The sequence below is a fragment of the Camelina sativa genome, chromosome 8 (assembly GCF_030686135.1).
Source record: "Camelina sativa cultivar CO46 ecotype springtype chromosome 8, ASM3068613v1".
NCBI classification, from domain to species: domain Eukaryota; kingdom Viridiplantae; phylum Streptophyta; class Magnoliopsida; order Brassicales; family Brassicaceae; genus Camelina; species Camelina sativa.
The window spans coordinates 29,165,902-29,182,048 of record NC_141887.1 but is presented as its reverse complement, the minus strand read 5'-3'; the positions used below and the strand labels follow the sequence as shown (position 1 = coordinate 29,182,048).

General features: G+C 36.5%; 3 protein-coding genes and 1 pseudogene across 4 annotated transcripts; 3 read left to right on the top strand and 1 right to left on the bottom strand.

Moving 5' to 3' along the window:
- Positions 1 to 108: 108 nt before the first annotated feature.
- LOC104708893 (uncharacterized) lies at positions 109 to 1,656 on the top strand (annotated as a pseudogene). Its single transcript, XR_015563310.1, has 4 exons — positions 109 to 449; positions 744 to 1,034; positions 1,125 to 1,301; positions 1,397 to 1,656. The product of XR_015563310.1 is annotated as an uncharacterized LOC104708893 (transcript).
- Positions 1,657 to 1,892: 236 nt separating this feature from the next.
- On the top strand, positions 1,893 to 4,915 carry LOC104708891 (kinetochore-associated protein KNL-2 homolog). Its single transcript, XM_087460946.1, has 9 exons — positions 1,893 to 2,042; positions 2,117 to 2,205; positions 2,301 to 2,445; positions 2,553 to 2,673; positions 2,769 to 4,090; positions 4,242 to 4,323; positions 4,410 to 4,468; positions 4,539 to 4,596; positions 4,675 to 4,915. Exons 1-9 carry the CDS (start codon positions 1,980 to 1,982, stop codon positions 4,707 to 4,709), a joined length of 1,974 nt encoding a protein of 657 aa, XP_087317072.1. The 5' UTR covers positions 1,893 to 1,979; the 3' UTR covers positions 4,710 to 4,915.
- A 536-nt stretch (positions 4,916 to 5,451) lies between these two features.
- On the bottom strand, positions 5,452 to 7,342 carry LOC104708890 (THO complex subunit 4B). Its single transcript, XM_087460947.1, has 5 exons — positions 6,920 to 7,342; positions 6,611 to 6,793; positions 6,416 to 6,484; positions 6,074 to 6,315; positions 5,452 to 5,887 (listed from the first exon to the last, which is right to left on the bottom strand). The coding sequence occupies exons 1-5, from the start codon at positions 7,115 to 7,117 to the stop codon at positions 5,698 to 5,700; spliced, it is 882 nt and encodes a 293-aa protein (XP_087317073.1). The 5' UTR covers positions 7,118 to 7,342; the 3' UTR covers positions 5,452 to 5,697.
- Positions 7,343 to 10,786: 3,444 nt separating this feature from the next.
- On the top strand, positions 10,787 to 13,589 carry LOC104708889 (short-chain dehydrogenase TIC 32 B, chloroplastic-like). The gene is made up of 8 exons (XM_010425546.3): positions 10,787 to 11,279; positions 11,473 to 11,704; positions 12,291 to 12,370; positions 12,464 to 12,617; positions 12,713 to 12,791; positions 12,890 to 12,974; positions 13,048 to 13,094; positions 13,197 to 13,589. Exons 1-8 carry the CDS (start codon positions 11,162 to 11,164, stop codon positions 13,395 to 13,397), a joined length of 996 nt encoding a protein of 331 aa, XP_010423848.1. The 5' UTR covers positions 10,787 to 11,161; the 3' UTR covers positions 13,398 to 13,589.
- Positions 13,590 to 16,147: the final 2,558 nt, after the last annotated feature.

The window sequence follows — 16,147 nt, the reverse complement described above, 5'->3', positions numbered from 1 at the left end:
TCACTGTGTAATAATACTTTAGCAATGGCTGGGAATTACTATTAGGTTCATATCCCCAAATTAAAACTTTTAGCAAATTCTCTCCCTTTCAAAATTACACAAGTTCCCTAATCGATTAGAACAACTTCTTTGATCAATAATCATCCCAGATCGAACTTTCAGATTCAGGGGTTTTTCATCTTTTGTCAAAAAAAAAAGTAAAATCCTTTGAGGGGGTTTTAGGATAATTTGCTCTGCGTTACAAAATGTCTACAGGTGTTTGCGGTAAACGGGTTGGGTATGATGATTACTTCGGCTCTTCATCTTCCCCGACCAATAAGAGATCCAAATGGTCCACCTTTGGATCGCCGATCCGTTCTTCTGAAACCGGCTCTGGATCCGATGACCCGGTTGCATCTTTGATCCATATGTTCCCTACCATGGATCCCTGAGGTTCGTTCGTTATACGCGTGATAAAGTTTCCATTTTTAACCGATGAACAAATAGCTCTTTTCGTTGTGTTGATTGGTGTGTACAGTGTTGAAACAAGTGTTCCTTTCATGAAATGAACTAGGTGACAGTTTTGTGTATCTATTTGAGGTATTGATTGGTTTGTCTTCGACTAACAAATCTAACGGATTGTATAGAGGCACTTGATGCAACATTAGTCAATGTTACTGTGTGCTATATGGAATGTGAGAAAAAATGTTCATGGAGTTTGTTGCTTATGTAGTCTTTGTTTATTTGGTGGGATTTTGAATTAGTTTGTCAGAGAGGTTCTGAGCAACAAGAACAATGTGTTTGAAGAGGCAAAAGAGAGTTTGAGCTCAATTTCCTTCAATGGCAATTTGGATAGAACAGACGCTAGTAGCTCCGTTGATGGTTCTGTGGGAAGTTGGAGGGATGAGGATATGGTTGACGGAGCTAAATGGGTCGATAGACTTGTATCCGAGATGTCAAAGGCGAAAAACATTGATGATATGAGGCAACGTGTTGTGGTGATCTTAGAAGCTGTAGAGAGAATCATTAAGCACAACACCAATGCCTCAAAGAAGGTATAAAACTTATATTATGACATTTGATAATGCTCAGATTTTTGCTTGGGCTTAGATGATAACAGAATTAGAGCTGTCATTCTTCTGCAGCTTGAATATGCGTCATTAAAGGACACTCTACAGAGTTTGATCAATGATAACCAAATCTTGAAACGGGCCATTGCGAGTCAACACCAGCGTAGCTCTGAAAACGAAGAGAAGGCCAAAGAAGTACATCATTTGAAAGGCGTGGTGGGGCAATACCAAGAACAGGTTCATAAGCTAGAGGTAACTATCGAACTATCAATCTTGTCGATCAATCAATCAATTAACAGTTAAACTGATTTTATCCTTTGTTTTCGTATGTCAAAATCAATGATCAGCTAAGCAACTACGCCTTGAAACTCCATCTTCAAAGGTCACAACAACAAAAACAAAGTTCTTTCTCAGGGAATCTGCCTCCAGACGTTTACTGAAACCAAAATGACTACATATATAAGCATAACTGTAACAGGGACGACTCATGAATCTTCTCGATCCGGTTCAGAAGTTTTCCAATTCTTTTGAGTATATTTGTCTTCTTCTGAAACTGTTTGTGAGAGTACGTATACGTTGGAGAATCTATCTATAATTTTTATGTTTACATTGCCTAGTGTTTCTACTTTTGTGTGTTGACCAAACTTTGAGTTTGACATATTGTTTTCCTTCATAAAGAGAGTTAGTGTGTAGTACAAATTTCTAAAAAACTAAACCGGAGAATCTAAAAACCAGAAAAGGAGAACCAAAATACACACAGTGAGTAAAGTAAACATTAAACCTAACCGGGTATCTAAACCGGATAATAATATTTTTTCCCGCCAAAGCAATTTTTCCAGCCCCATTGTTCTAAATAGTGAAAACCCTAAAAAATCTAATCTCGAAATCCGAATCTTCCTCATAGGGCTCAGTGAGAAAGTATCAAGCTCCATGGCTGAGCATCGGGAACCAAATCTCGAAGACGATGGTTCGAAGTCGTACTCCCAGAAAAGGGTGAGTCAGCTTTTTTTACTTCATCTCCTCTTTCGTGTGTTTTTATGTATTCATCTGTGGTTTATGTAAAATAGGTTGTCCTGAGAGATTGGTGGTTGGTAAAATGCCCAAAGGAAGTCGAAGGCAAACGATTTGGTGTTGCCGGAATCGAAGATCCCGTCGAGTAAGACACATCCCAACCTTTTTTCTGGGTTTCATTGTTTACTGAAATTTCGATTTTTGTTTTACTGAAATTTCGATTTTTTTTGGCTTAAATAGGAAAGGAGCAGTGCGTGTGTTTACATCTTCTCCAATCATCAAAGCTTTAGATGTTTTCACGCTCTTAGCATCTGATGGAATCTATATCACTCTCCGAGGTTTTATTAACAAGGAACGCCTTGTTAAAAATGGGTTTACCCCTGAGGTAATCTAATGGTTTTGCTTTTTACTTCTTGTGTAACTTTGAGCTATTAAGAGAAAGTAGAACACATATATGTTTTTGACTGACTTTGATTTGTTCTGTGGGATTAGATTTCCCGTGAATTCATCTTCGGGTTTCCTCCTTGCTGGGAACAATTTTGTAACAATTGCTTTGGAGGAGGAGTCTCCTTAGGCACTGATACCAATACCGTCTCTTCGACAATTGGTAAAGGTTAGGAGTTGAAGCAACATCTTTATGCGTGTATGTTTTTTTTTTTTTTTTTTTCTGATAAATTACTTATAGTTCTCATGTGGTTTGTTTTGCAGCTTCTTATCCTATTTTATCTCCATGTAAGAACAATAAAGAGAATCTAGAGGAAGATAGTCCAGCAGAGGGAAGAGATGAAAGCAATGTGACTGACACGAATGCAGCAGAGATTACTACTAATACTGAAGATGGTTCTAGACCAAGATATAAAATTACTGCAAGGAGAAAGTCCCTTCATCTGCAAACAAGATTTGGTGGAAAAAGTGTAGAGGACCAAAGGATACTTGAATCGAGTGAAGTCCACAATACTACTAATGATGGAGATCATGGTGGTGAAGGTTTGGATGAGGCTAAGAGCGGAAATGTAGAAAATGATACTTGTGAGGCTATCGATATAGGAGTGGTATCGCCAGCTAATGGATCTGGTAGAAACCATACTGGTGCAGATATTGTTGATAAAGTAACAAGTACGATTACTACTGCAGAATCACTGACTTCAGAACAGCAAAAAAGTGAACTTAGAGATGAATGCGAGGTTTTCAATCATGAAGACGGTGAAAGAAAACTCGATGACAGTACGAATGATGGAGATCGTGGTAGTGAAGGTTTGGATGAGGCTAGGAGCGGCGATGTAGAAAATGATAACTGTGAGGCTATTGATAATGGAGTGATATCGCCAGCTGATGGATCTGGTAGAAACCGTACCGATGCAGATAATAATGTGGTTAAAGTAACAAGTACAAGTGCTACTGGAGAACCACTGACTTCAGAAGAGCTAAACAGTGAACTTAAGGTAACAAAGGCATCTCCACATTCCCTGTTTAAAGACTTAGATAAGAGTAGCAAACCTGGAAGGAAAGGAATATCGAAGAAAAGCCGCAAGACCCTTAAAAAAACCAGCAATGTAGTAGAACCTAGTCATTGTTCTGCGACCAAAGTCAAAAGTGCAGCGAACAAAAGGAAACCCCAGAATCCGACTACTAATGATAAAGATGGTGGTAAGGAAGGTGTGAATAATGCTAAGAGCGATGACGTAGTAAGAGATGAATGTGTGGGTATCAATGATGATGTGATATCACCGGTGGATGGATGTGGTAGAAGGCATTCTGGTACAGATGGCGTTGGAAAACTAACAAGTACGGATGCGACTAAAGAATCACTGACTTCAGAAAAGCGAAAAGGTAGAGTGAAGGAAACAAAGACATCTCTGCCTTCGAAAGACTTGAATAATAGCAGCAAGCCTGGAAAGAAAGCAAATTCAAAGAAAAGCGAAAGGACTCTTAAAACAGACTTGCAAGCAGCTGAGGAGAACTTTCCATGTGAAAGTGAAGAAAACTTGTCATGGGGAAACACAAAGAGGAAGATTGACTTTGATGTGGAGGTAACCATTTCCTCTTTTGTCACATCTCACATTCTGGGAATCATCAATTCAAATATGAAATATAATGATGATACCTTGTAACCAATAATTCTATGTTATTCATGTTGTTGGTTGATAGTAGTTGATGCTCTTGTTGTTATGTAATTTAAAGGTAACACCGGATAACAAAGTGAAGAAGCAGAAGACCAATGCGGTGTCTACTGATTCATTGGGACAGAAACGGTCAAGATCAGGTTAATAGAGAGTAGAACTTCTTCACTTCCAAAGGGATCTGTTGAAAGCATTTAGTTGAGAAGGTTTTTGTTTAATATTTTTGCAGGAAGGGTGCTTGTGTCATCACTAGAGTATTGGCGCAACCAAATTCCTGTTTATGATCTGGTTTGTGATTTTATTCTTGAACACTACACCAACCACGGAAACAGAGCCTTAACATTGTCTGGTTTTGCAGAGTCGGAAACTTATCGAAGTAAAGGGCGGTCATGAAACTAACCCAACTCCATCAAAAGGTTCGTTCTTTAAAGCTGTTTTTGATGAACTGGGGCTTCACCATAATACAATTTTTTTGTCTGTATTCTTTTTTGTAGGAAAAGGATCTTATCGTCGAAAGCCAAGAAGTTGAAAATCAAATACACTATCTCAAACTTCGGTAACTAATATTAGGTTGTGGTCTCTTAGTCTGACCCTGTAATTATTTGGTTGGTCGTAAAAACTCTCCCAGGATTTGTAGCTTTGTAATATATATTTATGTTTTATTTTGGTTGGTCGTAAAAGCTCTCAGGATTTGTAGCTTTGTAACATATTATTTATGTTATCGCGTTCCACTAATATCTCAGATTGACAGAGTAAATTTTTAGTAGATCTCATTTGCTTTGATATGATTACAAAATCTGAAAAACTACAACTTAATTCCAATGCCTTGATATGATTACAGCAGAATCTGAATAAAATTTTGCTGAAGAGATGATATGAGATTCATCTCATTTTCACACCACTCCACACTACATTTTTTATTGTTCCAACAAAAATATCACATGTTGCGCCAAAAAAAAAAAAAATACCAACAACCAATCCACTTTTCTGCACCAAATCCATTTCGTAACTAAGCCGAAAAAAGAACTGTTAAATTCGCCAAATGTACAAGTCGAAGGGAAAGAAGAATATGACACCGTTTCTATCTCACGCAATTTCAATTTCATTCATATGCACTTAAATCCGACTCTGACTGAACAACTAAGAACATTGATATTAACAGAAACCGTACCTCCAAAGAAAACGGTAGATAATTATTTGAAATTACGGTGCTCTGCCACCAGAACTTTCTCAGCTTCATCATCTGCTTAAACACTACCAAGAGACCAGTATATGGATATGTGTTTTGAATAAACACTTTAGAAGAGTCTGAGTTCCACGGTACACACAATGCTGTTTCTCGGACCTCAACTGCAAAAGCTAAAAAGCTCACAAATAGAAAGAAGAAAGAAAAAAAAGCTAATCAATGGTGTCAGACCCATTGACATCAATCTAAAGATCATACTAATACAAAAGCATATCGTGCACTAACGGAAGGAATACATGTAGACATGCAATAGACTTTTGTCTCCCCTTTTTTAACTTGTTTCCATTGCCTCTTTGTGGTACTTGTCCAACTCAGCATCAAGATCCTCTGCAGATACATTTTCATCACGTACTCTTCCATTGCCACGACCACCACGTCCTCTAGCTCCCCTACCACCTCGGAAATTACCTCCGCCAAAACCACCACGAGGCCGTCCCACAAAACCCCCTCTTCCTCTTCCTCTGTTTCAACCATATCAAAAATATTAAATATGTGAAAGGGTTCATGTAATCAACGCATCAGAATACACTTAGCTGACTCCAGTTTAACCAAATTAAAAGTATAAAAATAAGCAAATGATATCAGGAAGTTTCCCTATAAGACTTCATATTTAACAAAGCAATTACTAAACTGGAAACAGCACAAACCTGAAGTTTCCATTGAAGTTCCCATTGAAATTGCCATTAAAGTTCTCATTAAAGTTCCCAAGTATCCCGTTAGTAGGAAAAGGAATCTGAGCTGGAGCAAGCATTGGAGGAAGAGTGGGAGCTGAAAGATTAGTTCCAACAATCTCAATCTTCATCAGTTTCCCATCCAATTGAACATTGTTGTAACGCTTGACAGCTGCCAAGGCATCACCACGCCTAGAAAAAACAACTTCAGCAGTACCCTGAAAGAAAGCATAGGTTTTCACAATTGATCAGGACAAAGCCAATTGATCCTAATTCCTAAACCCCTAAAAGCAGAAAGAAAGCTAATTTATAAAGTACCTTCGATCTTCCACTCCTATCATAGTGAATCCCATACCGCTTAAGGTCACCAACCTCTGAGAAAAGCTCCTACAAACAAACACAAGTCGAAATTAGAAAAGGGCTCAAGTATCGTATCTGCTCCAAACACACTAAAGGCTTCTCCTAGTTAAGGCTGAATCTATTGTAGTATGAATTCGAAAGTTGAAGACAGACCTTGATATCCTCATTGGAGACACCATAGTCTAAGTTGGAAATGTAGAGCTTAGTTCCAGTCTCGAATGAGGAGCCACCAACGATAGGAGCAGCTTGATGCCCAAAAGCCGCCGCCACACTCGCATCCGTCGCGAAAACATCGTTTTGCCACATGGCGTCTTGAGCTTGTTGTTGTATCGCCGGCTGTTTTGTTCGTCAAAGAAGAAACGAAAACAGATCTCAACTTTTTTGAAAAAAAAAACCCTAATTTGAATTCTCTGATTCTGGAAGGAAGAAGGTTAAGGGGAGATATAAAAATCAATGGCTGACCCTTGAATACGGCGCCGTTCTGTTTCCTACGCGGTTAGCAAACCGACGAGACGGACCGGAATTGGAACCGGAGCCGTTGTTGAATCCTCCGCGAGCTCCGCTACTATTACCACCAACGCCTCCTCGGCCACGAGATCCAGTAGGTTTTCGATTAGATTTGATGATGTCATCGAGTGACATATCCAAGCCACCTGACATCTTCGCCGGATCTTTTTCTTCTGGTTCCGGATTTAGAGATGAGCAGCTAGGGTTTTGCTGCAGTGTGAGAGAGATGAAAACAACGCTCAGAGAGAGAGAGAGAGACAGAGAGAGACAGAAAAATTGTTATAATATCTTCTCGATAGAATTCCAATATAGTGCTTGAAAGTTTAGTAAATGTTGTCTTGTTTCGCTAAAATTCTTTCTTTGCAAAATAGACCCAATGAATTCTTAATGGGCCAATCGTAATCATATATCTACGGCCTCACATATGGGCCAATTTAAAAGTCCATTAATAATGTTGACCAACTCTTAGGGCTCTGGCCGGTTCGAAAGTAGCGTTTGCGGTTGCGGTTGCAGGAAATTGTGGAAACGGATGGTTGCGATTTCAAGCATTATTAAATATTTAGAATGACTGGTTTAATGTTTTAAAATAGATGCGTTTGCAGGAGTTTTACGACTGGTTGACCAGCGAATGAAATAGCGGTTAAAACATAATAAATGTAATATATAATTTATATACATGTTTTAAAACACCAAATTTTTTATTAAACTTGATTTATAAATAAAATTAATTAAAATACTAAAATAATTATTCGAAAAACAAATAAATTTCATACTGAAAGGAGAGTTTAGAAGAGTCATTGGTGATTTGTTTTATTTTTTTCACAAATAATCTTATTTTCTTAAATTTTTAATGAAATGTTATATTTATTTAGATGTTTTTAACTTATATGCGATGTGCCATTAAATTACATCAAGTTTTCCGGGTTACTGTTAATTAGAATCTTATTTTATTGTATAATTGTTTATTTTCTAATCTACTCGATCGTATCCGTACTTCATTTTCTCTCATCTTTAATTGATAAAATGGCTAGATAGAAGATATATAAAAAAATATTTCAGTATCATTGATTTGTTTTAAGTTAAAAAAAAAAGAATAATAAATCTAACCGCAACCACAAGCAGCTCTTGAAATTAAGTGATTTTAAGGGGTTGGAAGCGATTGGGAGCGATTTGTGTGATTAGTACCAATCGCACCTAAGTCATGCTTTCTCTGTAATGGTAAAGTTGGTGACACTACAACAACCGATAGATATATAAGAGACCTTGTCTTGAGTGTTGCCATTAAAGCAGTCTGTTTAATGGGGGGGGGGGGGGGGGGGGGGGGAAATAAATTTAAGCTTACGACCACAAACCAATAACATTATCTTGACTTATTGTTTTGGGTCAGCAGCAACGGAGTATGAGTTATGTGTGATTCTAGCACCGTTGATTTAATGTGTCCAGGATCTGTGTGATCTTCGTAGAGGCGAAAATTTCGCTTCGCAAGATAAAGGACCACAAACGTATTTTTTCTCTGATCTCATGATGAAACACTTGGCTTGTTGTATGTTTCATAGAGCATTACTGAATATATTTTACTTCGTAATAAACCGTATCTTAATGTATAATATGGGATGGCTTCTTGATATATAACTTGCGGTGTGAAATCATTTACTTCTCCGCCGTATACTCTTCTGTATCAGTATGGGTTAATAGCCTAGTACCGTTACAAATCTTGACGAGAATTACGACAAATGCCATGCTAACTGCTCGCTAAAAACACCATTCACAAACTCAAATGGGCCTTTTTTGGAATCATAAATATCTCCACTGGCCCATCCTTATCATCGACTTACTATAAAAAAAAAAAAAAGATGTGGACAAGTACATGTGAAAGCACACGCGTTACCTGTATCCGTATGGGCACTAGATGTAGATGTAGTTAGTATGTGAGTGTGTATCTGTACGTACATTGGCGCGTATTTATAATTGTAAGTCAACTTTATGTTTTTTTTTTCCTGTCAACTCAATATGGCAAACAGATCTTTGCGTCGCGGAGACTTTACGTAGTAGTCGACTATACAAATTACAAAATTTGTAATCGTTAGATGATTTTTGCAATTTAACAACTAATATACGGATTTGAAATCAATGATATGCTACTACATCAACATCTCGCTGGTATAACACACCGCGAAACATAGTAAATAGTGTTGTCGATATATAGATTAAAAAAAAATGTCAAATATCGTTAGTGATCTCACATGGTTTACATCACTTCCCCATGCAGTGGAGAGCCGTTTGTCATGTGCCCCTCGTCCCTCGCCGCTGAAAATATGAATAGGTAGATAGATCCGTAGTAAGTTAATGCCCTCACCTCTAGTTTTTTTTTTTTTTTTTTTTTTTTTACCAAAGCAGCTATAATGTAATGTAGGTTAATATGTTGTTAACCGGTTCGCTGGGGCTACAATGCATGGCAAGTGTGATGAACCTGTTTCATTCAGTATAAATTTCGTTGTCAGCAAGTTGAATCCTGGTTTTTTGAATTATAGTAGTAATAGTCGTTATATTTAATGCTAACGTTAACTTCAGCTTTGAAAAAACAAAAAAAAAAAAAGTATCCTCAAATAATCATTACAAGTTGTTTAAACATCTGTTTTACATCATACGGCTTTTTTTGATAGTTAAATCACTTTCAAAATATATAATTAGCTAACATAGAAATCATAGTTATTGTTATTATCAAAATTGCATTAATCTCGATAGTGGTGTGTGTACCTTTGTGTAAATCTACCACCTAACTAGTCATTATCAGGCCTCTCAGCAATCAATTTTTCAAGGCAAAAAAAATAATAACCAAAATCTCGTAGTTGGATTCTCTGAATTTGGAAACGGGATGTGAAAGGACCACCTATATCCTATCAGCACGGGCTATGAGAATTAATAAATACATTCTGTATATTTAATTGTGTCTAAACAAAGATCTTTTTAATTAACTGCCGGTCAAAAACTTTCTAAATTACTCACCTATATTCTCAAGTAGAGTAGGTTCTGTAAACGGTCTGCATAATATTAGGGAGGGGGTTTGGGTAAGTGGTAAAACACTCACTCGAAACATGTGAAGAAAGAGGATGTCAAGTAGCTGAAATATCAGTATAGTACTCCCTCCGTTGCAAAATATAGGATGTTTTAACAAAAGTACACAAATTAAGAAATGTTTATTTTTAAAAAGTTCAACCAATTAGAAACAATACTGCATAATAGATAATATTAACTTAATCAAAAAGTTGTATAGAAACTTGAAAACATCCTATATTATGAAACAAAAAATCTCTCTAAAACATGATATATTATGAAATAGATGGAGTAGTAACCAACGGCTTGTCACCAACCCTTCATTAATATTCTGGTCAACCCTATTTTCTTTCAACATTTAACTATTAAGTCACCTTAATACCCTCTAACTTTTTCTTTTTTTAATGGACATTAATCCCAAAATGTTACATTTACTTAGGTAGTAATAGTTTTTTTTACACGACAATTCAAATTATTTTGTTGTAACTTCAGAGAAATGAGGACACATTAAAACCACAAAAAAGAGAGGATCACACTAATAATACCACTAGAACTTAAAGCTAAAATACGTGGTGTAACTTGTCTCATTGAAAATACTACAATAATACTACACATTGTATAAACAATAGATTCGGAAACTTATATGGTAAAGTATCTTTTTGAATATTAAGAGAGAAAACAACTGCCGTACGCTGTCGGCAATTTAGAATCCAATCGCGGGGTTTGCTAGAGGACAATGACATGCTTAATTGACAAAGAGAAGTTTTCCTCTCGCGATAGAGAAATATGAACATCTTCTTAATTTGATATAGAGTGCATGCACTATCGATCTACACACGTAAAATAAAATGTATAAACAGTATAATATTCAACATATCGGTGTGGAAAGGTGTGATGTGTATTTAGTATTCATAGATCGATTCACATAATAATGTCGATAAAACTAGAAGGTACCAAAAAAAGCATTAATATAGTATAAAACTCTTTGCCACTTATAAATATGATTCTATCATAGTACCATTTTATTCTCCTAAACTTCTTCTTCTTCTTCTTTGGTCTTTGTCTCTCTCTCTCTCTTTCTTCCACATTGATTCTTGAGGGGAAGATCTCTAAATACCAAAGTGAAAACGGTCAATCAAGTAAATGGGATTATATTCACTAATCACAGGGAGAAGAGGACCTAGTGGGTTTGGTTCAGCTTCAACAGCTGAAGAGGTTACTCAAGGGATTGATGCAACTCATCTCACTGCAATCATCACAGGTGCATATATATATTCACATACATTGACATATATACTTTCATGATCTATGCAAAGTTTATAACGCATAAAGGCTCATATATTATACTCAATGTCAAATATCTTAAGCAATGACGTTACGGAATCATATACTCGTTGCTAACACTGATTCTGCAAAATTATTATTAACCAATTCGATTATGATTTCATTAATAGGAGGAACAGGAGGGATAGGGTTGGAGACAGCAAGAGTACTGTCGAAGAGAGGTGCTCATGTGGTGATTGGTGCACGAAACATGAGAGCTGCAGAAAACGCCAAAACGGAGATACTCAGACAAAACGCAAACGCACGTGTCACTCTTCTCCACTTGGATCTCTCTTCCTTCAAATCCATCAAAGCCTTTGTTCGTGAATTTCATGCCCTCCATCTCCCTCTCAATCTCCTCATGTACACACACTCTCTCTCTCCCTCTTAATCAGCTTAAAGCGTTTGGACCGCCGGTTTTAGCGTTTGGATGGATCATAGATTTTATGACATTAACAGCATTAACAACGTTATCACTGTTTTCGTTAACATTCCTGCATTAATTACGTTAGTTAAATAAATAAATAACGACATCCAATAATTTTTTTTATGTAGCTTTTTTTCTAAAAAAGTTTAATGCTATGAAAAAGACTAGTAGTATATATATTTACAAACATTTTACTGCTAATTATATGTTATCAATGTGAATATTTTTTCCGTTAAAAAAAAAAAGTGAATATTTCATTGTGGTACTGGTACCTACCTACCATTCAGAACCATTATTAAATCCCAACAACACGGAGATGGAGTACGCACGTATGACTAGATTGGTAGATATATTTACTTACTACTTATTATAGCAAGAAAAAATATTTTCTGTTTTTTTTTTTTTTTTTTGGTTTTCACTTATAAGTTTATCTGTGAAGGGAAAAGAAAAAAAAAATCTGCATATATAGTAAACTATCAGAGTAATCTATCAATATAAATTGCACAAAATTGGTGTTTGCAGAAACAATGCAGGAGTAATGTTCTGTCCATACCAACTCTCTGAAGATGGAATTGAGTTGCAGTTTGCTACAAATCACATTGGTAAAAATTATATATCTTATATACAAAGCTTAGTTTCAGAGATTTAAACCTGATATATTGAACAAAACTAATTGTTGATGTTAAACGATATAGGTCATTTTCTGTTGACAAACTTGCTCTTAGACACAATGAAGAGCACAGCTAAAACCAGTGGTGTTGAAGGAAGGATTTTGAATTTATCATCAGTAGCTCATATCTATACTAACCAAGAAGGAATCCAGTTCGACAGCATCAATGATATTTGCAGGTAAAATTCTATAGTTGTTGACTTGTTTGAAACTTTAGATATTAATCTTTCACTTTGCATCTTTATAACCTTCTTCTTTTGATTTTTTTTCTCAGTTACTCTGATAAACGAGCTTATGGACAATCAAAACTAGCCAATATATTGCACGCGAATGAGCTCTCCCGTCAATTTCTGGTTGCCTTCACACACACACACACACATATTAACTGCCACAAATTCATGAACACTTCAGAAAAAAAACTAAAAATCTTTTGGGGACATTTGTTTGATAGGAAGAAGGAGTAAACATAACAGCAAATTCAGTTCACCCTGGTCTCATTCTCACCAATCTCTTCCAACACACTGCTCTTTTAATGAGTAAGATTTCCCTTTTTTCTCTGTTTTTCTTCAAATTATTCTCTTTATATTAAACAAACTATCTTTTTCACAGGATTCTTGAAGTTCTTCAGCTTCTACTTGTGGAAAAATATACCTCAGGTACTAATACTATACTAGAGGAATCTAAAATTCTATATGTCTATGATACTAAATAAAGACGAATATGAGAACAACATTGTGATACTTGATGTAATGTTGCAGGGAGCAGCTACAACATGTTATGTTGCTTTGCATCCAAATGTGAAGGGAGTAACAGGAAAGTACTTTGCAGACTGCAACGAAGTGACTCCAAGCAAACTTGCTAGAGATGAGACTTTGGCACAGAAACTCTGGGATTTCAGCGTTAAGCTAATCAACTCTGTTTCTAAAAAGAACTACTTGGGCTTTGATGAAACTACTTAAAAATTAACCAAGATGTCCTTGTTGTTGTTACTCAAGAGTGAAGAAAAGGCAGAGATAGGGGGATGTACATCGTACCTTGTTTCGTTCCACCCTAGGCATTAATATATGCCAAAATTATCGAGTGATTATGTAACGGTATTAATTAATCTTTTTATAGTATATGGACAATATATAAAGAAGAGTTGTTCATCACTTGATTATTCTATAGATGATCACTTTCTCTAACCTAAGAGCTAAAAACAAGAAAGAGAGGAGAGTGAAACGTACAACGAATGACTATGATCTTTGCCTGCAGCAATCTGGTATACTTTTTTGCTGTACAACAACTACTCCAAACTGTCTTTTAAGGTAAGAATTTTAATTCGAGATTAGGAGTTTAAGACAGAGAGACTAACTAAGCCGTGTGTGTTTGTTGAATGACTTTGTGTGTGCTTCAGCAACTGGGATCAGAAGTGTTAAACCATTCACCTACCTTAACTAGTTAACTTCAGTTAAGTAGCAACAAAGAGCCAAGAAGAAAAATAAGATTTGGTGAAATCAGATGGGCTAATTCGGTTCAATTTACCTCGGTCGGTGCAATCTTGATATCGGTTCATTCCGGTTAGTAATATTCTGGTCAGGAATATCCCTCTTTAAAAAAAAGGGAAAATTATGTGCTTTATAACGACGACACACTATAACCGTTTAACGGTATTATGTTGGGCCGGGCCCATGACAACGTGATTCACCACGTGGTCGCACGTTTCCATACTTATTTCCTTGGAAATCATAACTTATTAGAAAAAACTTATTACTATGCCCAAAATATGACATTTTTCCAAACTTATACTGTATACAGTAAAAGACTAGTATTAGGATAAAATATCATATCTATTTTAACACACTAACCCAAAGTTTATTGAGTTTGTGGCTTTGGTAACTGGTCATTTCACTTTTTTCTTTTGTCCTCCGACTTTTACCTTTATTGACCAAAATATATAGAAAACTATTACAACCATGTGTTTTTCAGTCATTTATAACGTAACATCACTATTTATTAAATTAAAAGCATATTTTCCTGATAGGAAAAGAAAATTAAAAAGGAACTCCTTGGATAGAGACAAAATAACGTCTGATCGATAATATTTATACAAAATTTATATACTTTTTCACAAATTTATTTGTTTAACTTTTGTCTTTGGGAACACCGACGGAATCTTCAATCTTCTCACGCTAAAATTGGATCCCACTTTATTCACTTCTTCCCTCTGTAATATACTATCTTTTTCAAGATATTAGATGTTTTACTTTTAAAAAATTTAATCAATCAGAAACAAGATTGTATAAAATAAATAATAAAAAATATGCATTCTGTTTCATAATATAGGATGTTTAGAAGAGCACCCATTGTAACGCCCCCAAACCGTACTATGACCACACATGCCATGATACAGCCACGGAATGTCACGATAGGAATTGTACCGAGTTAATCCGGTCGAGGGACGGAAGCTGCAGACTTCCCGACCGGTTCGTCCTAGTACAACTCCGCCCGCAACCGAGACTACTTAGGCTTTGCAACCCTCGTGGCCTGGTGCGTTGTGTCAGCCCGGACAAGACCGAGTATCATTTGCAACTTGCCATGCCTTTGCAAAATCGAATGTATATTACTTCAATAGTCCTTTGCATTTGAAAACAAAAACATTAAAGCAATATACAAAAGATAGTCGGGTAATGTTTATAAAAACATAGGGTTTTGCAAGAAACACAAGAAAAACCCTATCCGGTACCCTAAAGCTTGCTCCGGCTCTAGACTCACTTAGGCTTCCCTGCAAGACAAAAGCAATATCATGAGTAATCTAAGATTACTCAGTGAGCCTGGGTACCCCTTTCATCCTAAACAAGATACTACTTCCCAACCCGACTACCCCAATGCAAGTTAAAACAAACAAGCAAGGCAAGTCATCAAAGCTACACAGCAGAAGCTATAGCGGAAGCAAAACAACAACAAGGCAACAAGCCTACAATAACAAGTCTAAGCAACACTATGCAAGACTAGGCTATCAACAAGCAAGCCAACAACAACACAATAACAAACAAGCGAGAAAGAAATAGAACGACACGACTCTACTCGGACGATCTAATCTCGCTAACCATAGAAAAGACGACTAAAGGAACAATGATCTCTTGAACACTTTAGACTCTTAACCACACCACACGAAAAGGTAAGGATAGCTAGAATCGTACAAGGGACTCTTGACATCCTAGACTCCTTCACCTAGGGCCCTTCGATAATCTGTTCCGTTCCTCCACACTACCCATGCTAAAACCTTCCCGGTAACTAGCATGAGCTCTCATGCTGAAACCACAAAGGTAACCAGCAGAGTTCCACCAAAGTTACATCGTCATGTAACGGTCACGCTAATAGCTAGTTAGCCGTGACTGTGTCTCGCGTAAGTGGTTTTAAACTTCTTACGAGACACCCACATACAAATGGAACCGGATATATCGACTACACTTCTTCTAGCTAAGACTCAAGAAACGAATTCAAGAGACTTTGCTAAAACACACTTACCACCGAAACAAGCAAGAAAGTCGAGCCAACAAGCAAGAACAATCATGCTACACAACATGCAATAATCATCAAGAACGAGAATGAAAATTCAAAGATCTTATGATTAAAATATACATGCAAATGCTTAAATTCACTTAAGCAAACACTCAACCATCCGCATGCCAAAATGATCTGATTTAACTAAGTAAATCTCATTTAA

Bases quoted from the DNA above. Each gene is read 5' to 3' on its own strand.
- LOC104708891 (XM_087460946.1), top strand. From the start codon at position 1,980: ATGGCTGAGCATCGGGAACCAAATCTCGAAGACGATGGTTCGAAGTCG. The intron at 2,446-2,552 runs GTAATCTAATGG...CTGTGGGATTAG, and splicing joins AAAATGGGTTTACCCCTGAG to ATTTCCCGTGAATTCATCTT. The intron at 4,091-4,241 runs GTAACCATTTCC...TGTAATTTAAAG, and splicing joins AGATTGACTTTGATGTGGAG to GTAACACCGGATAACAAAGT.
- LOC104708889 (XM_010425546.3), top strand. From the start codon at position 11,162: ATGGGATTATATTCACTAATCACAGGGAGAAGAGGACCTAGTGGGTTT. The intron at 12,371-12,463 runs GTAAAAATTATA...TAAACGATATAG, and splicing joins GTTTGCTACAAATCACATTG to GTCATTTTCTGTTGACAAAC. The intron at 13,095-13,196 runs GTACTAATACTA...GTAATGTTGCAG, and splicing joins TGTGGAAAAATATACCTCAG to GGAGCAGCTACAACATGTTA.
- LOC104708890 (XM_087460947.1), bottom strand. From the start codon at position 7,117: ATGTCAGGTGGCTTGGATATGTCACTCGATGACATCATCAAATCTAAT. The intron at 6,794-6,919 runs GTCAGCCATTGA...CGAACAAAACAG, and splicing joins GAACGGCGCCGTATTCAAGG to CCGGCGATACAACAACAAGC. The intron at 6,485-6,610 runs GTCTGTCTTCAA...GTTTGTTTGTAG, and splicing joins TCTCCAATGAGGATATCAAG to GAGCTTTTCTCAGAGGTTGG.